Genomic DNA, 25918 nt, shown 5'->3' with positions numbered 1-25918 from the left:
GTGATTATGATCGATTATTTGGTCCATTGTTCAAGATATAGTGAATTCCGTCATCTACATTCTACTGATATGTATATCGTGTTATCCTTGACTGGCTATAGATTTTACGGATCTATAAATCTGAGATAGTTTCCGAGGCTGGAGGGCAATGCTAAACCCATGATACACAATGATGATATCAGTTCACATCGTCTCACACATGCATGTAATCATGATTCGCCAATTGAGAAATAAAATTCTCATCGTTAATCTTGATGTGTAACTCACGTTGAACCCTTCCAAACGAGGTAATCCCCATTCTTCAGGATTGAATTCTTCCAGATGCGATAACACCTGTTTAGCACCAAAGTTGGCTTCTGGATCCAAAGCTAATAGTTCTGGGTCCGGTACCCATATCACTGCGAAGCAATGCTAAGTTAGCGATCTATCAAAATGACTGTGTACACAACCGTACAGTTGAAGGGAACAGGACATGTAAAAAAAATTCAAGGATGTCCAGAGCGGCAGGTGAGGTAGATCCACGATATAGTCATGATGGTAAATCCACTTACCGTTCATACCTGCTGCTACACCAGCTATCACACCCGGTCTAGCATCTTCAAATACGATCCCTTTCGATCTTTCGATCCGTTGGGCATCGGTACATTCCTCAGCAGTACCTACATCCCTACCTGTAAATGAACAAAGATCAGAGTTAACTTTCTTGCTCGATGAGTGGGTGCATATGGGAGTATCTATCTGTATATCGAGAGCACTTCGATAAAATTGATAGGACTGAGTGATGTTATGATGACTCACCTAAACTATGAGCAGCAGCCAAGAAAACATCAGGTTTAGGTTTACCCCTACCAGGTTTTACCTCTGGTGAATCGCCTGTTAAGATACATGATGGCGGGAATAACGAGAATATGTGAGGGAGATGGGTCTATATAATGATTTAGTATGCCATTGTCAGTATTTACAGATGAGATATTGTTGGGAGAATGGGGGGAAAGAGTGTCAAGGATAATTTACCGTTTTATATTGAAAGTTTGCATAGGTTGATCCAGTGGCTAAAGCGATCGGTACTCCTGCATCATACTATTAATCAATAAAAATTTCACTGACATCAGCTATATTACTCATAGGAGATTTGTGTGAAGATGTCAGCTGAATGTTAAAATGTGCAGTCGACTCACCAGACCTTTGACCAAAGCCGCAGCACCTCTCATAGGTTCAACCTTCCTGAACAACTCTTCCCTCTTCCTATCTCCTTCCTTCATGTACTCTTCCACTGTCATGTCTTCTTTTACTCGTGGGAAATGAGAGAGAATGTACTCTGCCGCCATGACTGATGCTGTTGAAGTATTCAATCATTGGTCAGCTCGCCATCACGACCTCTTGAGCTCGAGTCGAGTACGATACACCATCCCTCGTTCATACGTTGGCCCCTTTATCGTCGGGATGCACAATTTGAGAGTATCAAGTAGACTCACTCTTCCCCATCACTCCCGCTTTGATCTCCCAAGTCATCTTGTACCCATATCGTTCAAGTGTACTATCTAATTAGGTTACACCACCTTAGCTGTTGTTGAGTAAAATAAGAACGCTGGAACGGCAGACTTACTCGTCACCTGTGTATATATCCTCTACGAAAACGGAAATATGATCAGCACCCTAGATCACATTCTAGATTTCATTTGGAAGGTGAGGATCAGATCCAAGTCACCTTGACTTACCTCGGAATCACTATTGTAATCGAGATATAATATCATGGTAATCATCAGCATTTTAGTATCGCAGTAATGTATGATTCGGTATCTCTCACACTGTAGCGAACACAAACATCACATCAGCGACAGGTCGAGACAGCCGTCGGATGACAATGAGAATGAGAATGAGAATGGTATGAGGTGCCAGTGCACTTACTCAATAACCCATCCATGTCGAAGATACAATATTCCATCTTCGGTCGAACCTCCTTCGTCGTGCTTGTCGATGACGATGACATGGTGAGGTATATGTATGAATTTTCCGACACGATTGAGGTCGCAGGTGATAGAAATGACAGATGTCAAGTATGCTTCAACCTCAATAGGGAATGGATAAGCTGTTTGAACAGGTATCGTACCGCAAAGACACGAAATGATCTGCAGAACTGAGTGGATGTTCGTTGATGTTTTTACAACTCAATTTCCCGAATTCAACTTCGGACCGGAAATTATGAACAATTCATTCATCCATGCAGTTGCCATCCGTTTGATGTCCTCCATCCTCATCATTATCTTCTCGTTTGTCACAGCATAGATCCAGAGAGCTCATGATTCACGTAGCTACGTACATGCAGGTCATTGGGCCATAGAACGCGTACACGTAGTCAACAGGCGAAGATGAATCTTGTTGTTAATGCACTACAACCGATACCTTACATCTGATATGATATGATATTTTCATATTTCCGATTAAAAACCTCTATGTATTCTATATATCAATAAATATGATATGGCAAGTATAAGTAATAAAATGTCCCTTTTCCTTGTAAGCATTACTAAAGCAAAGCAAAGCAAACGCAAGTATACGAATGAGGGATGAAAGAAGGTGAGCGAAGAACGAAAGAGGGGTAAGAATAAAAGTGTCCAAGTATTGGAGAAAGAAAAAGGAAAGATAAATGTCCACAGAAGAGTAAAACCAGAAGAGTAGAAGATATTTGATGTATAGATAATTTGACTTTAATTTTGTCGTTGTTGATGCTACATGTATGTTATTGCTGAATGCTATTTATTATAAAGACCTTTGTTGTCGAAGATCGGAAAACCTGAATTTGAACGAGATGAGAGATGTTATAGTTTCTGGAGTTATTCTAACCCAAGACAATCTGTTCTCCTCCATCTTCCGACTCTAGTCCTATAGCAGTTACGGGTGTAGCAGGAGTGGTCGTTCCTTTCTTAACGCAAGTTTGACGATCGGGAGAAACGACGTATCCATCGAAACATGAGTATACTTGGCATGTACCGGATTCACAACCTGTTGCTCGAGCGTTGGCGATAAGTGAGCAATCTTGACTGTTTTCGTATGAACCCAGTTTGAGGTCAGCTCTTCCTTCCTAGTAATACACTGATCGACCACGGATCACAAACAGATCGACGCGTGTTAGTAAACTCACCCAGCACCAAGAGCCAAACAACCCCCACACGAATTCAATTCGCTATCCAATTCTACACATTCAAAACCAACTTTGAACCAATCTGCCAGACTGTTCAAACTAGTTTCCAACTTGTTTACACTCTCCGGTGTGATCTCGTCTGAGGTCGGTATGGGACAAGCGACAGATCCACCAGGACAGAGGAAACTTGAATAATCTTTCTTCTTTAATGGTTCGACTTTTTTGGCTCGTTTTTGAGCACCCATACGACGCGATGGCTGAGGTGCTCGGGGTTGTAATTTATCGGCGGGGGCTGCTGCTGCTGCGTTGACGTACGTTATGAGCGAGGTACCAAGTATGAAGAGGAGGATCAATCGATTGATAGATGGTGGTAGGGAGATCATCTTGTGTGAGATAGGCGTGATGTCGTGTGGACGTAAGATAGTTGGCGAAGATGGTAAATTTGAGATGAAAGGAGTTGTTTGTGTGTATAAATTACTTGAAGGAGATTGTCGAGAACCGGTTGATATATATGTCGATGAAAGCCAAGAGAGTAATCAACAACAACAATGATTTTATCACCTGATGAATGATCTTTCTAAGAGACAGTAGTGTTTTTTTCTATTTTAGACTGATATCTCGGACACGATCCAATTGTTGCTCCGTCAAATATGACCTTCTGATGGGTTGTGGGAATGATGTTTACTTTGTTCTCCTCGTTCTTGATGATAAGGTGATCGACAGAAGTCAGAAGGAATGCCTTTGGATATCGTCGGGATGTATAGTAAGAATCCAGGAATTCCTCTTTGTATAATTCGATTAATCTTCTTTACTTGATTCACCCTTGCTGCGTTTTCTAAATTCCACGATTATGCCTCGCTTTTCGCACGCTTCTTCAGAGATGAATCCAATTTGGTCCGTTGTGATTCAACCAATGAGATATATAAGAACAATAGTGATGAAGCAAAGGAAGAATGAAAAGAACAGCGATGAGATGGGATATATCAGATCATTCTCTTCTGAAATAATGCTGTAAACGGTAAGGTATGATTCCCACTGTATGCTGTACGTTGTTGTACGTCGTCGTCAGAAGAAGAGGGCTGTGGGCTGTAGGCTGTTTACGATTGCAGTTTTCCCCTCGCGCGGTGTTTTTCCCACTTCCCACTTTTTTACCTGCTATAGTAAAAAGTAAAACATCCGATATGTTTACCCTTTTACCCTGATGTTAAACATGAAGAGACTGTACGCGGGAGATCACCGTAAATGCCTTGATACCATGATCGCATCCATCACCCTATTTTTTTAGTGAATGAGACATAATCCGCCCTTATCATCCCTCTTACGCCCTTCTTATCTTCCTTCTTGCTCGATCAAGTATACAACCCGGTGTGGCTTTTCCGAGCCGGTGGACCTTATACAATGAGGAAACGCGGTTTTCACACTGCGGTGCTCAAGTTCAAGAACAAGGAAGAAGTTAGACTGAACTCTAATTTGGGCTTTCACAGCGTCAATGTTTACCTTAGAGGGTAAACAAAGTGGACTACAGTAGTAGTAGTCTGAAATGCACTCGTGCAGTAACGTCATGATGGATTTCCACCATAGGGATAGAAGACATCTTGTTCAAGCCAAATTAATCTGTTATCTCGTTATGTCCTCGAGCCATTTGGAAGACACGCAGTAATAACGAGATAAGCGATTGCCGCATAGTTTATGCGTGTCTGTGTGGTTTGTGATCGATGACTATGTTTATGACTCGGATTGTGATTGCAAGTATGTACGATCATAAACGCTGCATCATTGGATCGGGTTGGGAAAGGATTGAGACACAGATTGAAACAAGGAGCAGTGTCAAGAAGCAAGATATCGGTCATATGAAAAGCACAGACAGGTGCACAAACACGTACTTCCGTATGCACCCATGCACCCCCGTTCCCAACATCTGTCTCCCACGGTTGTCGCGAGAGGATTTGAATACGTAAGCATGTGTGTATATGACTCGAGTCTTCAAGTGGAGGTCGGATCTCTTGAAACGTTTCGAGTGAACCAGAAAAAGTTGGGACATGGGTGATGAAGGACATTATTGCTTCTGAGTGCTAGATGTCTTCTTGCTCTTATCAAGCAACTGAACGTTCCGAAAAGAAGCATTCGACCTTCCTGACTGTCTCTTATCCCCTTTTCCGGACCGAAATCTACAGAACCTTTCTTTGAAGTGCAACATTTGCTCAGGAGTGTTCGAGAAGTTCAAAGGGATATAAAGGGCATTCAAGCACTATCCTCTGTCTACCCAGGTCGTAGTAGAGTCATCAGCTATAGAAGGCACCTTCACTACGATACAAGATCGAACATGTCGATCAAAGATTGGACACCATCGAGCTGGAGGGAGAAGCCTATCGCACAGGTGAGTGGTCGAACGATTCAGCTTGACAAACTGCCCATTGCAAGACGAGCACTTAATATTCTATTGATATACTCAGTGCTGTGTGTACACAAAGAGTGGTATAACTGATCAAATCAATTTCAGGATGTGATTTACGAAGACAAAGCGCATCTCGAAAAAGTATTAACGAAATTACGAAGGTTGCCTCCTCTAGTATCTCCTGTAGAGGTCAGTGCTCACTCGTATCCGATGATCTACCGACACCTCGTACGCTAATGGCGTCCCAGTGTAGATCGACCGCTTGAGAAGTCAACTGGCAGATGTAGCAGCTGGTAAAGCGTTCCTACTCCAGGGTGGAGATTGCGCAGAGTTGTTTGATGACTGTTCATCTGTACGTATGACAAATCTACGATCTATCCGAGTGTCATGACCTAATGAGATTATATATTAGGACCCAATCGAGCATAAATTATCCTTGTAAGCTGAAGATGTAGCGTCTCGCAGACCTTGAGCTGACTGAACCCTCTCGCTCAGAATACTCCTCATGTCATTGATCATCCTCCATGGATCACGTCTACCAGTGGTTCGAATCGCCAGAATCGCAGGTCAATATGCTAAACCCCGATCAAAACCTACCGAAATGGTCGATTTCGAAGTCCCAGATAAAGGTGGATCTGGCAGTACCAAGATTGAGAAGAGGGAAGTGTTGAGTTTCAGAGGTGATAATGTGAACGGATACGATAAGAGCGATAGGAACCCTGATCCCGAGAGGTTACTGGGGTGAGTACGCTTTGCTTATCGGAATTCATCCTTCCCTACCTCCTCATTCTTGTATGAAACGCACTGGTTACAAAACTAATGTTCTTGGCTCACAATATCAGCGCCTATTTCCACTCCACGGCTACACTGAACTACATACGTACCCTATTATTATCGGGATTCGCAGACCTGCATAAACCGCTCGATTGGTCTTTCTCGCATGTGAGATCACCCGAGATACACAAAGCTTTCTCAGCTGTCATAGAGAGCCTGCAAGATAGTCTGGACTTCATGAAAGTTGCGACTGGTGCGGTCGGCGGTGGAGAGAGAGGTGGTATGGAGACGGTTGATCTGTTCACTAGGCGAGTTATTCGTCTCAACATCCGGGAGGACTGTCAATGTAGCTAACGATATTCGGAACCCCAGTCACGAAGCCCTTTTGCTAGAATACGAAGAAGCCTTGACCCGTTCAGATCAGGGGTCGACCTCCCGATCATTCTCTCCTCCAGCATCCAAATCTTCTACTCCTGCCGTATCCAGATCGGTATCGCAAGTGCGCGTCGGTACCAATTCTGAATCAGCTTATCCCCATTCTCCCGTCAGACCTCCCAAATCACCTTCCTTGGCAAATTCGCTCGCGAATTCTTTCTCAGATATACGGTTGGAGAACGCTCCCAAGAAGACTGAAAAATGGTATAATACCTCTGCGCATTTCATCTGGATCGGAGATAGGACGAGACAGTTGGATGGAGCTCATGTAGAGTACTTCAGAGGAATCGCCAATCCTATGTAAGTTGCTTTGCGCGTATAGCGAGGACAAAGAACTTAAAAATTCATTTTTCATAGTGGTATTAAGACTGGACCTTCCATGAAACCCGAAGAGATCGTTAGAATACTTGATAGTGAGTCTGGTGATAAACTCTGAATGCCGTTATAATCAGTTGATGTTTATATTCATCTTTCAGTTGTCAATCCCGATAGAATACCTGGGAAAGTCACTCTGATAGGACGATACGGTGCAGACAAAGTCGATCAATTCTTACCTGCTCATATCGATGCGGTGAAAGCTACAGATCATGTCGTAGTATGGCAATGTGATGCTATGGTGAGAGACTTCGCAAGGCTCGATTCTTTGCGTGTGTTTAGCTGACTCGTTAAATGTGTTCCTCTCATTTCAGCATGGCAAGTGAGTTAAAAGGCTATGATGCTAATCATAGGAGAGTAATGGTAATGTGTGCTAATGTGTCATGATACATAGTACCAAATCATCCCAGGCCGATCCATCATTGAAAACACGACATTTCGTGGATGTCATCACCGAGATAACTAAATCTATGGCGATACATCGTGAGAAGGGGACTATATTAGGTGGTGTGCATCTGGAACTGACCGGTGAAGTGAATGAAGAAGGTTATTCGGTGGTATGTAATCAGCCTTGCCTTTTGTTGTCAGTTCCAGACTGGTTGCTGACTTCTTCTTGGCTTTTTTTTTTTGGTTTTATTTGGTGATAGACTGAATGTATTGGAGGATCAATGGAATTGGAAGATAAAGATCTATCATTCAATTACAGGACACATTGTGATCCCAGATTGAACTTTGAACAAGGTTTAGGTGAGTTCGAATACACTTCGACAGCTTTTGTATCAAACGTTTCCTCCTGAAGAATGACAAGCTGATTCAACCTGATGTTGTGATGTAATGCAGATGTCGCTTTCTTGCTTGCTGATCATTTGAGATCAAAGAGAAAGGGTGAACAACCTAAAGATATCTTACTTTCTTCGTTGAGGGGTAGATCGGGACAACCCCAAAAGTAAGGGCCAATTGCAAGATCAAGGAGGATCGTTGAAACAAGTGAATAAAATATATTGTGTATATGTCAGAGGTGGCTGCTGCTAGTATTGTTAGTATGGACAAATGCATACATTATGATGTGTCACTCGACAAACTACCATACTTTGCTTCTTGATTGTTGTTCCGCAAAGCAAACTGTACAATCACGGTCGACCTTCTTTGTCCAATTCTTCTAATACCATCTTAGCACCTTCTACGATGATCTGATGTTCGACCTAAGTGTAGTAGGAAAGTGATATCAGCATAAAGAGTGTTAATGGTATAATCATGGAAACATTGTTATATGCGAAGTTCTAAATAGGTCTCTCCCATGATATACGATGATGCACCAATTGTCCATAATGTGAAGGACGACACTCACCTCATGTATCCTCTTCTCTACATCCTCCAACTTATCTTCCTTTTTAATTTCCACTTTTCTCACAATCAGAGGTTCACCCCTGTCCACCTCCGCTACAACTCTATGAACCATCACACCTGTATTTTCAATTTCTCCGTTCTGGAACGCATCGTACGCTCTTCCTATCGCGTTGGCACCATCGAAAGCACCGGGTAAAGCTGGATGGAGGTTGATAATCGGTATAGGAAATGATTGGGTATGAGGTGGTGAAGGTAATTCTTGTACTTTATCTTTCTTCTCTACTTTCGTCTTTGCATCTTCTGATGTCTTTTCTTGCTCCTCCTCTTTCTCCGTCTTGGTAGTATCCTCAGTCGGCTTCTCATCCAGTGACAGATCCTTCAAAGATGGTATAGCTTCCGTCTGACTGGGTAAACTATCGACCTTTGGAGGTGGTAAAGCCGGAGGAGGTGGAGGTGGAATTTCACCATTTAATATTCTCAAAAACTTGTCAGAAAGGATATGCATCCATCCTGCCAGTACCACCAGATCAGGTTTCGATTCTATGATTTGACGTGCGATCTCACAATCGTAATCCTCCCTTGATGAACCAGGATTACGATTTTGGAATGTTTTCAAAGCGCACACCCCTGTGGGTATTGGAGGGATGTGGGTCTTGGCACGAGTGAGTCCGTAGGCGTTTGATCGGGAGGAGATGACGTGGGTTATCTGGGCGTTGGGTAGTGAGGGAGTGAGTGCGGAATCGAGTAGAGCCTGGAGATTGGATCCTACGTTCATTGACGGATTCATTGTTAGTCGGGGACAAGGGGAAAATAGGAGGGGATGATAGACATACCGGATCCGGAGATGAGGACTGTTATCCTCCTTACTCGCTTGGTGGGTATTATGGACTCATGAAGTGTTGTCATTGTGTCTGTCTATATCACTTGAGTATACGAGAGAAGGTGCGAGTGACAGTGTTTCGTTGATGATGATTCTTAGTCGGTCATGATCTCTCGTATCTCTAAGAGTCCTGGTATCGCTCAACTTTTTGCGAGTGGATTGAGCGGATCGGGTGATAAGCACGTGGCAGACGCCATTACGGTATGACGTGTACATTCCACACACCCAGTATCACCTATAACTACCCTCCGGAATGGAATATTGCGAGTACAGTGAGGTATAATTAACAGCATAGATTCAAGTCAGAGAATTGGTACTCATATCAACACCTAAAAAGGGACAACCCATCACCATGTCCCGACCCCTTCTCGCTTCTCTTCGTCGACCGTTGCTCACCCGACCGGCTGTTCCCCTCCGACAGACCCCCATCCAACCCCTTCGACATGCCTCTACTACCCCTTCCTACCCCTCCGCTCCCAGGCGATTCATCTCCTCGACCCTCTTCGTAGCGGGTGGTGTACTGCTCGTAGCATACTACTACGACTCGAGATCATTACTGCATGAGCACGTGGTCATGCCTCTTGTCAGACTGGTTCTTGATGCTGAGCAAGGCCATAAAATCGCTGTGAGATTGTTGAGTCTGGATAAATGGGCGAGACCTAGGGATATGGGCGTGGACGATGTTGAATTGCAGACAGAGGTGCGTCATCATATAACAGCTGGTCACGGATCTATGAATACATAAAGCTGATTCCCATGGAAATGGTTCAGCTGTTCGGTCAAAAGATAACAAACCCTGTTGGGATAGCTGCTGGGTTCGACAAGGATGCTGATGCGATTGATGGGTTATTCGACCTCGGGTTTGGTTATGTGGAAGTTGGAAGTGTGACACCTGAGCCTCAGGTGAGCTAGCTACTCGTATACATTCATGTCTTCAGATGAAGATATATTCTCATCTCAAATGTACCTCTTTAGCCCGGTAATCCAAAACCCAGATTCTTCAGACTGGAAGAAGATTCGGCCGCAATCAATCGATACGGCTTCAACTCTCTAGGTCATGGACACACACTAGCACGACTTAGAGCTCGTCTCGTAGCATTCGCTCAATCCCATCCTTCCCTTTTCCCCTCACCTTTACCGCTCAACCCCCTGCCTCCGACGGGCATACCTCGATCCCTCCGACCCGGTCAACTGCTAGCTGTCAACTTGGGTAAAAACAAGGTTTCTCCTGCCGAGTCAAACGAAGATTATATCAAGGGAGTCAAGCTATTAGGTCCCTACGCCGATGTGATAGTCATCAACGTCTCATCACCCAACACACCTGGTCTAAGAGCATTGCAAGGTAAAGAAGTATTGAAGAATCTCTTATCGGACGTAGTCCACGAGAGGAACGGTCTGAAAAACTCAGATGGTCTACCGAAGATAGCTGTGAAAGTTGCAAGTGACCTGTCGGAAGATGAAATTGCCGATGTGGCTTATGCGGTCCGATCGAGTGGTGTCGAAGGAGTCATAGTCAGTAATACAACTGTTCGAAGAGGAGAACTTGGGTTGGTATCGGATAAACAGGATGAAATTGGTGGATTATCGGGTAAACCCTTATTCCCGTATGCTTTGGAATCAATCAAAACTCTTCGACCACTCCTACCGCCCTCTATACCCCTGATAGGATGTGGGGGAGTATCAACCGGGGAAGATGCTCTGAAAATGGCCAGAGCAGGTGCTAGCTTGGTACAGCTGTACACATCGTTTGGATACAGGGGTGTAGGTACACCGAGATTGATAAAGGATGAAATTACAACTCAATTACATACAGGTAAAAGCAGTTGGTTAGGACAAGTTGGAAAAGATTATAGTAATGGCCAGATGGGTTGGGACGAAAATAGGATCAAGCGTGAATCGGATGAAATAAAGAAGGAAGCCGAAAATTTGGGTGATTTGTTAAGACATATCAGCGAAAAGGAGAGCATGGCGGATCTGATCAACAGAGCTGAACAAGCTTTGGGAAGAGGTAAAAGTGAATCTGTAGCAGAAGGACCAAGAGATAATTTGGCTGGATCGACTTCAACTACGTCTGCAGGATCGATCCCTGATCAAGGAAATGATGTTGCTCAAGGTTTGATAGAATCTGGTGGTGCGAATATACAGCAAGGAGCAGAGGGACAACAACAAGGTAGATTGATAGAAGATACCCCTACTCAGAATCAAACTCCATCTTCGATTCAGGAAGCCCTGATATCCACCCCTGAATCGATCGATTTGACACCTCGATTAGTGATTGTGGATCATCCTCCCATACCTGAGACTAGATCAGATGAGAGGGAAGATGAATGGGTGCAGTCGGTGAGAAGTGGGCAGAGGAGACTTGTATAGTGGTAGTAGATAGATTCCAAAATGCAACTCCAATTTTCGTGAATGTGTGATAAAAGGAAAAGTGCCACATTCCGAGTCGTATGGGAAATTAGTTCCGTTAATTCGGGGAATGAACGACTCGAGCAACTTTCTGGTACCCACCAATAGTCACGTCATGTAACCGCAGGCTGATTCAGCTTTATAATCACTCCTACTCGTTATTCATCCTTGTCATTCATCCTTATAACAGTACATCTTCTGGTGAGTTCGAGTTCTAGTCTGTTTGCAAGCTTCCAGAGTGGATCAGATACGTGATTGATAAGCAAGTACGGAACATATGCGCATGACGGAAAAGGTATAAATACGAGTCAGAGAGATAAGGGATTTTCGGATATCTTTCTTTCAACAATATCTTCTATAATCGTTTACATTATCGTCATCGTCGTTGGATTATCTCATCACACTTGTATCGATCAACATCATCAAGAACAGTCCAAGCTTACACTTATCTACATATACTATCACAAATAGAAATCAAACAATCAAAATGGTTAAAGCTATCGAATCCCACCAAGAATTCAAGGACCTCGTGAGTGTTGGAGTCATATCCCCCTCATTCAACATCCTCATGTGCTAATTCTTTCACTGTTGATGATATCATAGATCTCCGGCTCTCAACCTGTCGTCGTCGACTACTGGGCCACATGGTGTGGTCCCTGTAAGATGATCTCTCCTCATTTCGCCAAGCTCGAGGAGAAATACCCAGGTGTCAAATTCGTTAAAGTTGACGTTGAGGAACAAGAGGTGAGTCTTCCTCAGATCACAGCTTACTTCCTATTTCCTGTCTCATCATCGCGCCATTCACCCCATTCCTACCCTTCCGTGTGATATAACATGCTGAACGATTAACTCTGACTTTACCAGGAAATCGCCAAAGAAGCCGGTATCAAGGCTATGCCAACTTTCATCGCTTACAAGGATGGTCAACCCATTGAGACCGTCACTGGAGCTGTCCCCGCTAAGCTTAATGTGAGTTTCCATATCTTCTGTTACCGCTTCTGCCGTTTGATATGTATTGACCCAATTGTACCTTCATTTGATATAGGCTCTTCTCGAAAAGATCTCCGCTTAAAATGGGTAATACAGGAAAGATAGATATAAGAGGAAATGAACTCGTGCATGTAGCATTCTGACGATACATGTATGTAGTTGAAAGACAACGGATGAAGTGCAAACAAATCCGTCCGGTATTAACTGGCCGCTCGTTGTTATTCTGACTCATATGCTAATCTACAGGATGACCTGATCATGCACATACATCGCACAAGCTTACAACCATTTGGAAGCGGTAGACGTGAACGTATGTCTTGTCATAGATAGATACAATGGTACAAGGCCTTGAATAGGTGTTTAATTCCTCGCTAATGGCCCCTACTGACATTCATAATCTCATCCCTAGTGGACTGAATCTGACTTTGCATATCCTTCTTCATACCTTTCAGCGTATCGATCCTGTTCGACATCAAGTCAATTGTCGTCTGTAACCCATCCATGACATCCGTATCTGGTCCTTCACCATAATCAGTTCTTGCAAAATCGATCAATTTCACTTGAGGTTCTCTTTCAGCGTCGTGGAAAGGTGAGAAATAGTTGAACTTGATCTCAGGTAAATCGTCGAGGCTTATTTGGGTATTTCGATTTGGATAATATTCGTTGTTCTTGGAGTTGTAATCATAATACCCAATCAAATTCAGGTATGAGTCAATTTGACCTTCATTAACATCCTCTGCCAAAAACGAAACCATAGATCTACCCGGTTCGTCGGTTTCTTCTTCGTCTTCGCCGTGAACAACGTACAAGGAAGATCCAACAAATCTCCAAGAAGTTTGTCTGACAGCTTCTTTAAGCGATTTAATACGATATCGAATTTGCCTCATGGTGCTTATCGTCAGATCCACTTGATCTTTCTCTCGGTTCATTCGTTGTAGATCGAATAGATCTGGGGAAGTACGAGTACTTGTACCGTCAATGGTGGAGATGAACCGTCTTGGATTCTTCCCAGGATGTAACATCTCATCATGTCGATATCTTTCCAAATCACTACTGAATACACTAACGGGCTGTGTCGATTTCGATCTTGACGAATCACCTTTGAATACGATGGTATCTCTAGGCGAGGGGAACAACCTCACAAAAGCATCATCAAGAGTATCACAGCCCTCTCTTTCATGGTCGTCTTCAGCCCTTTTCAACGATTTACCATAATACTTATCCGTCTTCACTCGATCCCATTCGCCCGTAATCGGATCTTGTATCGAGGTCTAGATATATGCAAGAATATCAATCATCAGTTATCGCGATACATGTATCATACTCGTTATACAAGAACGAACGGAAGAGGAAGAACTCACATTGGCCCAAATCAACCTTACAGCATCTAATTTACTGGTCGTATCGTTGACCTGATCTTCCATTCTCTTCAATTTTGGTGGAGTATTATCGCTTGCCCAGGGATCAATCATGTTCCTTCCCAATTTGATGTCGAATTCTGAGAGCGTACTGGGTTTGTAACCGTATTTCAAATTTTCGAGCATTATCGACTAACCATGTTTCAGCTAGTCTGTAATGATATACCCGAGGATCGTTTGTACTCACATTGGAATGGATATCAGAGGTGTTATTCCTTAATAACCCCGGTCTGCGACACATTGGAGGACGTAAGTGAGAGCTAGATGTACCTGCCTTCGAGAACGGAGAAAACATCTCCGGGACAGTGACCAAGACCGACGGATGGTCGGTGAAACACCCTTCGTAATTTGGTACCCAATCTTTTATAGCTCGTAGAGGTGGGTCATTACAGTCGATCCGTTCGTAGACGTTGATTTCTTGCAGGTGAGTTTTCTATAATGCACATCACGTCAGCAAGTTTCATTCATTCCACTGTGAAGCTTTTGGTGTATCTGTCTCACCTTGACTATGGTAGAACCATCTGGACTAATCGCTATACCGTGTCCACCACCGGTTTCGAATTCCCTTAGGACCCAAGGTGGCGGTCCCTCTGTGATCCTAAATTCCTCGACAGTCTGTTTGCCCGCAGAAAAAGCTGCATCTGTACCAGTACCACTGTTGATTTTCGGATGAGAGTCGATAGGTGCGCTTATGGATATACTGGGTTGGGATAACGTAATGGCAATCTCCATCGGATCATGCATGTCGTGCAAGGGAGTCTCAATAACTGAACCATCTTCTGATAGATCAGGTAAGGATAATCCATCATCATCTTCGTTATCATTGAAGTCATCTTCCATTTCTGGAACTTGATCTTCAGCTATCATACCTCCATCTTCAACCAACGGGCCAGAAGGGTAGGTCGAGCTGATAGAAGGGAGTGATCTGGATCTAGCCAAGCTCTCCAAACTCCGTGAAGAAGTAATGTCTTCATCTTCATGACGAAGAGTAGCGCCACTTTCCATTGATTCTTGTCCTCTCATACCGATATCGACGTCTTTGTTCATCGCGAGATACTCACTCCGAGGGATCTTCATTACACCCCCATCGGGATCTTGGAACGTCACGAAATCCTGGCGGTCCCGCCTAGTACCTAAGCCCAGCGAGTGACGTAAAGCAGTGTCCGCATCGTCGTAGTCGCTCAAACTGTGGACTGAGCTAGGCATGTTGGAGTGATTGTGAGTTTGATGATGATCGAGTCGCAAATACTATCACAATGAGTAAAACAACCATATATCTCAAGATGAAAATCTTGATAAATGAGAATCTTTGTGAATGGGGTTTCGAGTATTCGCCACTTCTTCTTCTTAAATATTATATAGGTATCCGTTCTGATGAGAAGGCTTGATCGATTAACAATGTCGAATTGTACGTTGACCAAGCACTGTTATTCAGGTTTCGTTTTTGTGGGGGTGTTCTTGGTGTAGTGGGTAGAAAAGACAGTGGACTTTATTTCTGTTTTGTTCTAACTGCAGAAGGCTTGACTTCACAGACAATAATGCCTCTAAGCGGTCCTTATGCCTTCTTTCTCTGTTTTGTGATAATTCGCGATAACGACCTATCTCTTCGTCGGACACAGCTACTGTATATAAAATATCGAAAGAAAAGAAAAGGGCAAAACAAGAGAAGAAAGTGAAGGGAATGGAGTTCATTGTGGTGATTGTTATGTCTCGTGGCTCGGTCGATAGACAAGTATAAAGTCCTCTAGAGAAGTCTTCTGACCGAATTTGAAATGTCAGATTATTATCAAAAGAAGGTATCACTCCGATTGTCCTATAGTAAGATAACCTATATCAATTGTGTACTCGAGGAGAACGACCCGAACATGTGTTGACCCCATCATTACAGAATCAGTAGTTCTCATCTGTATCAATATGTACAGCCTTGCACCTTTTGTACTTCGTGAAAGGATGGACATACATATATTTGCAAATCGAGTACTACTTATCACGAATGATAACGAATAGACGATTGTGGTATATCTTACTGTACTATATCGCTCGCGGTAGAAAGGAGCGAAGACCCTTTCTCGCTTCGGAGGAAGCGACTTCTTCCTGACTTGATGCGATCAGACGATCATCGGAGTTTGTCAGATTATCGACATGTCTTCTATACTTCCTCTAGTCCGGCAATGATTCAATACAGTCTATAATCAGAGAAAGATCAGTCGAGGGGAAGTTCCTTCCGAGATAGTATGCTGTAGATGCATTATTATACTGACTATACTAGTCTACTTTGTAAATCATCCGAGCATCTCCTGACGGGTTAGCTCCTTTTTGCTGATACCGTTATTCTTTTTTTGTGGCTACATATGCCAATCTTCAGATCAATAACCTTTGCCACCACCTTTAGTCTCAGTGTACTGATTATGTTTAGCCAAACAGCCCATGATCCTATCGACATCTCCTACGGGAGCCAGAGGGTAGGTACCTTTATGTTCGAGTAATCGTCGAAGTTCATGGGGGTAGTCGGTGATTATACCTACGATCCATATCAGATGATGTAGTCGACCTGCTAGGTGTGATGAAGAATGTTACACAGACTCACCATCTACTCCAATATCAAAGAGATATTCGAAGAGATTCTTTCGGCTACATTGCGTCATGACAATAAGCAAATATCGATCCTTGTTTTTGCACAATAAATGATCTCATACTCACTTAGCGGTCCATGGTTTGACTTGTAAACCCAATGAATGAGCGGTATCAACCATTGTCTTATTCACAAATCCGATCCATCCTTCTTCAGCAGGATCAACAGCCAACGAAGCGCCCTGATTGTCCACCTCACATCAGCTCGGTCATGAAGCCTAACAAATCGGCTAGAGAGGGCACATACAGCCGTGACTGAGGGTGAGATCAAGTCGGCATTGATCGAAGCAGCAGCCCTGACTACTCTTTCTGCAATGGTATCACCAGGGAAAGTATCTATATCGAGCCCGGCCAGCCAATTCGAAGGGCCTGTACCATGTGTGGTGAGATTACCGCCACTCCCGTTGGGCAGTTGTTTGTAGACTGAAAATAGAATATCAACCCGATCGCTCAATATCGGCGAAGAGAGAAAAGACAGCGACACTGAAAAAAAGCACTCACTGGTAGAATCATCAAACAAAGCTGAAGTCCTCAATTGAGGATACAATTCTTTCGACAACACCAAAGCCAACCATTCGAAAGACTGATGTGTTACCCTATCCCAGATATTATATTGACCATAAACCTCCCCAATGGCTTTAACGAAATCTTCAGCACTTCGAGTCAAGTTGTGATAATCGCCATCGACTTTAGTTTCGATGTTGAACAGCACTGATTCGTCCGTCGCGCAAGAGACGAAATCGAACATCTCGGAAAGGGTTGATAGCTTCGTTCCGGCGTATACTTCTACACAAGCCATGTCATGGAAATATTAGCAATGTTCATTTGCCGTGCAAGCTCAAGCTCATAGACGAGAGCTTACCTTGTAATGGGAAATCCTTCAATCTCAGAGAACCACAATCAAGCGTCTTGATTTGTGACAAGGTCCTACAAGTCACCCATCAGTACAGCTTATCAATTATACCTTGGATAAACAGTGATGTCTATTCCCGAAGCCGACTTACAAATTAGCAATATATTTCCCTACATAAGGATATATCGGGTCTCCCTCCTCGACCGCACCCGTATCTATACATTTCGTAGGATCTATGTTCTCATCGTGCCACACGATCAGATGACCATCTTTCGTGAGACCAAGATCCATTTCGAGGGTGGTAACGCCATTGATCAAAACCCATGCGAATGAAGGTAGGGTACTACAGAACGGTATATTCCCAATATTAGCACATACCTTCTCATCGCTGACTTGATGAAGGTCGAGGCCAGAATGTAGACCACTCACTTCTCGATAGTCTCACCCCGGCCACCCCTATGGCCTTGTAGATCAAAGTACTTCGAGTAAGCCCATCGCTTAAGAGGAGAAGCGGAGACTACACCGAGGACGAGGGAGAGTACGGCGATGGATCGCATCTTGCTTTTTCCGTTGCGATCTCGTTGGGTTGGTGATCCCTCATCCTCGTCCTCATCTATCTCTTCGGTTCGGGCCTTTTATATGAACAAAGATCGATAAGGGATCCGCACCCGTAAACGCAGTGACTAAAACGTGTGTAGATGTCGATACAAGACGAGTTGATTAAACCTTTAAGTGACCGAGATAAGTCAACACGTTCATGAGATAATCGGACCATATTGCTGTAAGCTATCTTGCCTGACATGCTGCTGTATGTTTATGATCTTCAGCAGTCGTGGGTCAAGTCATCAATACATTCTGCCAAGCACCGATATATTCTCAGGAACGGCTAGAGAAATGGTATGGTTGAAACGTGCGTTAATCAGATAATGAATTGACGGAGAAGAGCTTGATTAGTGTTCCCGAGCTGAAGCCTCCTACATCATATGTAGGCTGCTGCCAAGAACAATTCGGCCATATCAACCAGATGTCAAAGGAAGGTCAGTAAGCAAGACCAAACTGTCCATGCATAATCTGTGTTGCCCGAGTATTCCGTATATTGTACATTCCTTCTAACAGCTTCGCCATTCCGTTCACAAACCTCACTCAAATTCACTCTATTCATCTATCCTTCTACCTTACAGTCGGCATGTCCTGCACTATAGCCCGACCCACGAATGCACACCCGCAGGATTATGTAAACTCGTCTGACCAATTTTGATCCTGTTCAACTCTCCTATATGTGTTGAGGCGTTATTCGAACTGCTAAATCCAGGTGAGAAGGGAGCGTCCATCAATGGGGACGGTTGTCCACCTAATCCACCAGAGGAAGAAACGTGTCTTGAGCCATTGGGTGTCAGACCAGCCGAGGTAGGTATATTCTGCGATACGGACAGGTACGATTCGACCGACCATTCGTACCATATTTTCCTTCCTCTCGAATCGCATAACCTCCATAGGTTCACTTCTAGCTCCGATCCCGAGGGTAGATATAGAGCTTCCTTGAGAGGGAAATATAAAGGGAACCAGGAGAACATATCGGGTGAAACTCGATGGGCGTTATCTGGATGAATGGATAATCCCACATTAGAGTACAGATGGGCTTCGAAATAACCCGCTAGACCGTGTAATGTAGCTGCGTGAGGGATGTGGAAGATGTGTCGGGATGATCGCGTGTTGTGCGTATTGGTCAGAGGGGATCCTGCGGTTCAATCACCCATATCAGCTCCTCTCTCGAAGGTATACTGGATTTCAGTGCGAGAGACTCACCGCTTGAGTCCAATATCAGATCCCTTCTAGGATGTTCAAACTGCCAACACTGCTGTACTTTCTCTCCACATCTTCCAGATACACCACCTCCGTCCCCAGAGATCAGATTAACTTGGGACATCATGACCACATATGGAGTTTCGGTTGCGCCAGCTGGACGGGACGGTTGGTGGACGTCATGGAAGAGCTTTGACGACGATATAGGTGCGACATGGGCTGTATAAGAAGTGGGGATGGAGATACCGGTAGCTGAGCATGAAATCATATAAGCATAAGCGGTAACACCTTAAAATCGAAACATGACGAAAGCAGCTCTTCAATGTCATCACTCACGTTTCAAAAATCTCATAGCACCATCTAAACATTCAGGACTCAATTCATTGTCACCGAAAGATCCCAATAATTCAGAAACCATTATATCGCATTTTTCCGGGACATCGACATTTCTCATATCGCCAAAGAAGATCTCAACTTGATCTCCCCATTCGATAGCTTTGCGCTCTTGCAGCGTGATGAATGCGTTGGGGTTCTTTTCCACTGCGTAGACATTGGCTTGTCTATCTGCCCGAGATAGCGCTCGTAATGTACATGCGACGAGTGGACCTCTGCCTGCTCCGACGACTGTCACGACGCTATAGGGATGTCAGCTGCAGTACTCTACCGCTACAAGATATAAGAGCCGGGCATAAGGAAATGAAGGGCTCACTGAGTTTGACCCGCCGGCAAATCACTCAAAGCCAAAGTGATAGCTTCCTCATACTGCCTATACTTGACCGGATCTCTCTCGAAGATATCATAGGTCGCGCTACCTAGATCATCCATGAGGGGTTGTAAGGGAGCTTGAAGATAGTCCGCATATCCCGATGTGAACTCGTCCGCTGAGGGCGGCAAGCCATTAGGAGCAGGAGGTTGAGAAGTGATATGTCGAACGTATTGGAGATATGCGTTGGGTCCGCCAGCTGTGTGTTTCTGCATGGTCGTACCATGTAAGACGTATGTTGGGTTTTGCTACGTCCAGTGTCAGACGATACTAAAGAAAAGCAACAAAAAGGCAACGCACTTTGCTCATACCCCTCAAGAACGCTTGACAAGCTTTGCTCAATACAGGATACCCTTTAGCATTAGGAATGAAAGATCCGGCAGGTAACCAGATATATTTGACTGGTTCGGCTGTCCATCTGGCCAATGCTCCTACGCTCGGCGGCAGGGGATTCGTAAGGTCTAGAGCTAGTGCAAAAGGTCAGGGTTAGCTCAGTACCGATTGAACCAGTCCCAGTTGAGCGAAGTTTACTCACTGACTGATAACCTGGGATGATATCCGCACAGTGTCCTAATACAATCCCACATTTCCCAAGTCGAGCTTGGATCGCCCGTTATAGCTGCTGAACTCTTGGTGGACATGGTCGAACTGGCACCTGAGGCTATCCTGAGATTCTGGGGATTACTGGTTGAATTTGGGTTATTGGCCTGATTGATCATTTGATTCAATTGAGCCTGGTGCATCGAGGTAGGTCTAGTCGATAGACTGCTAATTCGTTTATGTTTGTTACCTGTAGGTGTGGTAGTGGTATTTTGAGGAAGGGATGGAGCAGGACCTTGAGTGATGAGTTCGACAGGATCTGAGATGGGTATACGAATTGATATTTGGGTGAAAGCTGATGATCCCCCCATTTGCAATAGGTTGGATATCGCTCGTGCGTACGAAGGTAAGAACGCTCGATTTATCAACGATGGGGCAGGAATGATAAGGACTGGTAAAGAGAGGTATAGAGCTTGCGCCATCTCTGATCGAAGAGCCTATACAATATCACAAACTGATCAATATACGGTATACAATACACTGTAACGTCATGAAAGAGACAACTTACAATCTCCGAATCAAATCTTATACCTTCATCTGGACTATCCAGTTCCAACCATTCCGCAGCTGTCGTGATGACAGCCTGAGATTCCTCTAATCTACTAACATTCACTTCATCTCTCTTCAATCCACCATCTCTCCTCCAGACATCAGCCTCTAGGTCGACCTTCTCCCTCTCCCTGTCTCGCTCTGCTAATTGATCAGGTTTGAGATCCTCATCTTCCTCTACTGGCCTAAGACAGAGCCGTTCCCACCTATCCTGCCATGCTGTGTTAGTAAGCGGTAGTGATACCAGATCGTAGTCGGTGGAAGAAAGGGTGTTGGAGATGGTTTGCTGGAGTGGGGACGGGTCTGGGCGAGGTGTGACAGGTAAAGAGGGGATGGGGGTTGGTAGGGAGAATGCGATAGGGTGTCGAGGCATCGTGAACAGCTGGTTATCTCACCAATCTGAAGTGATGGAAAGTGAGCGCAGACCAATATATGCTGTGCAGTGATGATAGTAGAATGAGATGGGTTTGAATGTGTATTGTATGCCAAGAGAGTACAAAGAGATGAAGCTTGGTTGTCTTTTACGCGTCCTTTCTGTTTTTCTAATTTTCGAATGCAGAAACCCACCCCTTTGACGCGCCAAATTACTGTACTGGTGTGGTAGGATCAGGAAATGACACCAAGTCAAACGAATGGGCATCCTTCAACTAGCATGCAATTGTCAGTCCAAATCTAAGCCTATCGCTCAGCATGCACAGCCCAGACAGGATACAGGATTTCATAAGCGGGATGCCTTTGACTTGGACACATAAGCCAAACAAGGATTTTTGTGTCGTGACAGGGCGCTAGAGCAGGACGGATCCAATTGTTCATTGACAGCTACCAAGCAAAAGGCTATAATGATCAGGTGCGGGTAGGTGCCCGATTCCATTGACATAGAATGGTCCATCTTTCGTCAAGGGTATATCTGTATATACTACTATATATAATTGTATATTCTAATTTCTACTTCTAGCGAATCATTGTCCTTTGCCCTCTTAATGAACTAAGCCGAACCATTTCTCCCCTCAACTTCCCATCCAGTCTCTCCGATCACTCCGCACTGTTGTCCAGATGACCCATTATCTAATAGATATAAGGGATGAACTTCCATCTAACCACCTTACAATACTCATCCCAATCTTCACCATATTTGACCGAACATTTGGCGAAATCCCTTCCACATCTATGCGTCAACACAGCCAAGAAGAAGATCGGGTAAAACATCGTAATGGGAGTATTGAACCCAGCTGTCAAGCCCCACGTACAAGCCTGAATCCAATCGGCAGTATAATTGATCTTTCTGGCGTATCTCCAGAGACCTCCAGTGAGAAGCTTGTTACCGTGTTTAGTCTGGATGTAAGTTGGGTTCTTGAGATCAGATCCGTACAGTACAGGGAAAGCCTTCCGAGGGTTGTGTTCACCTTGTTGATGCATCTTGAAGTTGGATTTTTGAGCCATAGAACAATCGAAGATGTAATAGAATGTAACGAGGGTGACGAACATCGTAATATTACCCCATAATGGGAATTCATAGGTGGATGGTGGGGCTCGCGCCATGTAGATGACAGGATAGCAGTAAGTGAATGGGCTAAGTGCGTTCGTCAGCTCAACTCCACAACAGTTGTCGAAAGAGAAAGGATCTACTCACACCCCCGCCATATTCCAGAAGATCAACATCCAACCAAATTTCTCATGGAACATATCCCAAGTTTGAGGAATCATATGTTCGCCTTTTGCACATGCGTTGATGTACAGACCAGTCGCCAAAAGCATATGCCACATATTGTATGATACTCTACCGAGCTCTTCGTACTGCTTGACCACACCAGAGAGGGAAATCAAGAACAACAACACCCATGGAACTCTGACCTCAGCGAACATTTTGAGGTCGATTCGACCAAGTCGGGGGTTAAGCGTGATACCCATGAAATGGTCGTAAATGACGTTACCAGATAATCGCATGGGTTTACCGCCATAGTGGAAAAGTCGTCCGCAAACATCGATAAGGATAGATACAGAGAACGAAACGATAAGAGCGACAGTCATGATTGGGCCGTAGTTCTCGATGATCCATGGTAATCGGTAGATACCAGTCTTGTGTAAACCATAAGCAAGAAGTAGGGTAGCGTACCATGAGTAAAGAGCGTTGCACTGGTAGGGAAGGGCTTTGTAACCTAATGAAGGGACTGGAAGACCATTTTGAGTGAGGCCAGGCATGAATTGAGCGAAGATGAGTTGAATAGCAGTGAGACCACAATAAGTCACCCATGCGAATTTCGTAGGGTATGCACCCTTTTGAATTACAGCTCGTCAGCTAAGTCGGTCAGTTTGCCGAGGATGGATGTCGGGCTTACCTCGTAGATGTGTTGACCCATTTTATTGAGGAAAGGTCGAATATCATCTACTGAGGTAGGGTAGACAAATTTGCCTCGGTAGAACCACAGACAAATCCAGAGGTAATCTAGCGGCTCGGTCTTAGTATATATCTTTGTTTATCCTGTTGGCCTTCAACTCACACATGAGAAGAGGGAATCCGACCATCATGGCTGTGACCCCTACGGGACCACCGAATTCGTATCTACACCATGGGCGTGTGCATCAGCAGCTGACGATTTCTACCCTGGCAGCTGACACTCACGATTGATGTTCGTCCAATTTCTTATCCATCTCCTGACCATGTTCAGTAGGCATAGCATTGATCTTCAACAAGGCGGTCGATTTCCCGTTGAGGATGTTATCAGAGTTGAGGTTACCATTGGACTTTCTCTTTCTGAGGTTGGACGAGGGTCCGTCCATGGTCACTGCCATCTTGCCGAGTAATGTGCCGCAGTAGGAATACGATGATAAGAGAAGAAGAGAAAGAAAGCAAAAAGAGAAATCAAATGTAAATTTCTGATTTATTTTCGATGCGCGTAAACAAATGCACGTCCTCGTTTTCTCGTACGATGAGCATACGAAGGTCCCACCCTGGTTCCGCCGGAAACATGTGGACGTCGATATTTTCAAACGTCGATCTCATCTTGCAAGTCTCTCTCTCTCTACTTCAGCGACTGAGACCATCGTCAACATGCTTGTATAGAACCAGGACACCATCGATGTCAACGCCCATCAGTACCCCTTCCTCAGGGGGTCCTTCGACTCCACTGAACAGGCTGCATGTCCACTCATCGATCGCTTCACACTTGTCCACGGAATTATCATTGCTCCAGACGTTGCTCCTCAGAGCGAGGGATCAACATCGTACGCAGCTGTTCTTGAGGAGGATGCACGAGGTGTTAAGGATCGGAAAGATACTGCTCAAATATGTGAGGGAGACATCGAGCGTCCACACGGATGAGAGTGGATGGGAGACGAGAAGGTCAACAGGAGAACGATTGATATATCGTGTATGTTTCTCGTTCATCGTGCCTCTTAGGAATTGTCTTCATCCAGATACGCTGCTCCATTCGCAAGTAGATGCTGATTCGCTTTGGGCCCTCTCGCAGATGGTCAAATCATTATTTACTGCCCAACGCTTTACATCCCAAATAATCGAATTACATCACTTCTTACCTCTTCAAGCTAGCGTGTTGGCTATCTACTCTAGGTTATTCACGATAAGCATGAATATCGCAAGTGGCCTGGGAATGGATATAGATCAAGTGATTCAACATGGTGGTCAATTGAACTGTCAGAAGAAAAAGAAGTTGAGGATTGTCAATGTCGACGACGAACGAGATAGGATTGGAGAGGTGATTTTGAGTGATACTACAAAAGGTCTGGGCGAAGACATGGGTATACATGGGATTGAACTGGGTGAAAAAATCGAACGATCTTCGATGACACCTCAAGGGATAGGAAGTTCCGCTCCGGCATCTCGATTTCAGTCACCTCTACCGATTTCAAGTAGCAAGCGGTCCAGCGCATCATCCACTCAGGTTCCATGCCGTGCGGCTCCGACAATACAGTCTCCATCACGTATTCTCCCAGCGCGATATGAACTTGGAGAAGATGACGCCAATATTTCCTCACAGGATCCCGAGACTCCGAAATCTGGGAGGATTTCCAACGACTATGAATCAGCAAAAGACGGAAGAGCGGACGGTATACTGAAGAAAAAGAAGAGACGATCACATGATATGGATTTCATATTCGATTCCGTCTCTTCCCCTGCTCAGTCACCAAACATGAATGACGGAGGATCGTTAAAAGATCCGAATGAACCAAAAAAGAAGAAGAAAATAGCTAGTACAGCAGTGGAAGCGAAGTTGGACAAACCGAAAAAGAAGAAGAAGAAGCAAGATGCTATGGACGATATCTTTGGGTTTTAGGAAAACAGTACTCCATCCTTCTCTTGACTGGTCGATACAAAAAATGACGAATGAATGGATCAACGGTATCCCCCTCTTCGACTTGCTCAGACACACTTACCATCATCGCGATTTGGCCTCTACCCATGAAATTTCAATCCCGCACAGACCTCGGACCGGCAATGAGATGAGTGATGAGTGATGGATCGTCAAAGGAAGGCTCGTGCGCGGTGATGAGACGAGGAAGATGGTACCTGGAATGTAATGCACTAGTGAAGCATTC

At 44.5% G+C, this 25918-nt stretch overlaps 11 protein-coding genes across 11 annotated transcripts; 4 read left to right on the top strand and 7 right to left on the bottom strand.

Moving 5' to 3' along the window:
* Window positions 1–112: 112 nt before the first annotated feature.
* L199_000500 (uncharacterized protein) lies at window positions 113–1512 on the bottom strand (the record flags this gene model as incomplete). The annotated part of the gene is made up of 7 exons (XM_064886266.1): window positions 113–151; window positions 268–398; window positions 552–671; window positions 799–925; window positions 1015–1080; window positions 1179–1336; window positions 1476–1512. The coding sequence occupies 7 exons, from the start codon at window positions 1510–1512 to the stop codon at window positions 113–115; spliced, it is 678 nt and encodes a 225-aa protein (XP_064742338.1).
* Window positions 1513–2839: 1327 nt separating this feature from the next.
* L199_000499 (uncharacterized protein) lies at window positions 2840–3525 on the bottom strand (the record flags this gene model as incomplete). The annotated part of the gene is made up of 2 exons (XM_064886265.1): window positions 2840–3041; window positions 3143–3525. 2 exons carry the CDS (start codon window positions 3523–3525, stop codon window positions 2840–2842), a joined length of 585 nt encoding a protein of 194 aa, XP_064742337.1.
* Window positions 3526–5465: 1940 nt separating this feature from the next.
* On the top strand, window positions 5466–8071 carry L199_000498 (uncharacterized protein; the record flags this gene model as incomplete). The annotated part of the gene is made up of 13 exons (XM_064886264.1): window positions 5466–5519; window positions 5643–5726; window positions 5791–5889; window positions 5950–5975; window positions 6033–6278; window positions 6380–6610; window positions 6684–7046; window positions 7104–7159; window positions 7223–7362; window positions 7436–7443; window positions 7516–7678; window positions 7769–7868; window positions 7962–8071. 13 exons carry the CDS (start codon window positions 5466–5468, stop codon window positions 8069–8071), a joined length of 1680 nt encoding a protein of 559 aa, XP_064742336.1.
* A 180-nt stretch (window positions 8072–8251) lies between these two features.
* Window positions 8252–9374, bottom strand: L199_000497 (uncharacterized protein; the record flags this gene model as incomplete). Its single annotated transcript, XM_064886263.1, has 3 exons — window positions 8252–8323; window positions 8470–9233; window positions 9302–9374. The coding sequence occupies 3 exons, from the start codon at window positions 9372–9374 to the stop codon at window positions 8252–8254; spliced, it is 909 nt and encodes a 302-aa protein (XP_064742335.1).
* Window positions 9375–9700: 326 nt separating this feature from the next.
* On the top strand, window positions 9701–11718 carry L199_000496 (dihydroorotate dehydrogenase (fumarate); the record flags this gene model as incomplete). Its single annotated transcript, XM_064886262.1, has 3 exons — window positions 9701–10048; window positions 10120–10251; window positions 10324–11718. The coding sequence occupies 3 exons, from the start codon at window positions 9701–9703 to the stop codon at window positions 11716–11718; spliced, it is 1875 nt and encodes a 624-aa protein (XP_064742334.1).
* A 526-nt stretch (window positions 11719–12244) lies between these two features.
* Window positions 12245–12829, top strand: L199_000495 (thioredoxin; the record flags this gene model as incomplete). The annotated part of the gene is made up of 4 exons (XM_064886261.1): window positions 12245–12286; window positions 12361–12501; window positions 12622–12726; window positions 12803–12829. The coding sequence occupies 4 exons, from the start codon at window positions 12245–12247 to the stop codon at window positions 12827–12829; spliced, it is 315 nt and encodes a 104-aa protein (XP_064742333.1).
* A 289-nt stretch (window positions 12830–13118) lies between these two features.
* On the bottom strand, window positions 13119–15371 carry L199_000494 (uncharacterized protein; the record flags this gene model as incomplete). Its single annotated transcript, XM_064886260.1, has 4 exons — window positions 13119–14018; window positions 14109–14297; window positions 14353–14598; window positions 14667–15371. 4 exons carry the CDS (start codon window positions 15369–15371, stop codon window positions 13119–13121), a joined length of 2040 nt encoding a protein of 679 aa, XP_064742332.1.
* Window positions 15372–16531: 1160 nt separating this feature from the next.
* Window positions 16532–18206, bottom strand: L199_000493 (uncharacterized protein; the record flags this gene model as incomplete). The annotated part of the gene is made up of 8 exons (XM_064886259.1): window positions 16532–16686; window positions 16753–16796; window positions 16866–16978; window positions 17044–17219; window positions 17298–17582; window positions 17659–17723; window positions 17801–17992; window positions 18079–18206. 8 exons carry the CDS (start codon window positions 18204–18206, stop codon window positions 16532–16534), a joined length of 1158 nt encoding a protein of 385 aa, XP_064742331.1.
* A 639-nt stretch (window positions 18207–18845) lies between these two features.
* Window positions 18846–21737, bottom strand: L199_000492 (uncharacterized protein; the record flags this gene model as incomplete). The annotated part of the gene is made up of 7 exons (XM_064886258.1): window positions 18846–19387; window positions 19456–19704; window positions 19789–20087; window positions 20162–20463; window positions 20516–20682; window positions 20751–21252; window positions 21324–21737. The coding sequence occupies 7 exons, from the start codon at window positions 21735–21737 to the stop codon at window positions 18846–18848; spliced, it is 2475 nt and encodes an 824-aa protein (XP_064742330.1).
* Window positions 21738–22429: 692 nt separating this feature from the next.
* On the bottom strand, window positions 22430–24154 carry L199_000491 (uncharacterized protein; the record flags this gene model as incomplete). Its single annotated transcript, XM_064886257.1, has 5 exons — window positions 22430–22934; window positions 22995–23638; window positions 23701–23807; window positions 23863–23924; window positions 23985–24154. 5 exons carry the CDS (start codon window positions 24152–24154, stop codon window positions 22430–22432), a joined length of 1488 nt encoding a protein of 495 aa, XP_064742329.1.
* A 287-nt stretch (window positions 24155–24441) lies between these two features.
* L199_000490 (uncharacterized protein) lies at window positions 24442–25656 on the top strand (the record flags this gene model as incomplete). Its single annotated transcript, XM_064886256.1, has 2 exons — window positions 24442–24732; window positions 24832–25656. 2 exons carry the CDS (start codon window positions 24442–24444, stop codon window positions 25654–25656), a joined length of 1116 nt encoding a protein of 371 aa, XP_064742328.1.
* Window positions 25657–25918: the final 262 nt, after the last annotated feature.

The sequence above is a fragment of the Kwoniella botswanensis genome, chromosome 1 (genome assembly GCF_036426115.1).
Source record: "Kwoniella botswanensis chromosome 1, complete sequence".
In the NCBI taxonomy this organism is placed as follows: Eukaryota; Fungi; Basidiomycota; class Tremellomycetes; order Tremellales; family Cryptococcaceae; genus Kwoniella; species Kwoniella botswanensis.
This window is presented reverse-complemented; position numbering and strand designations above follow the sequence as displayed.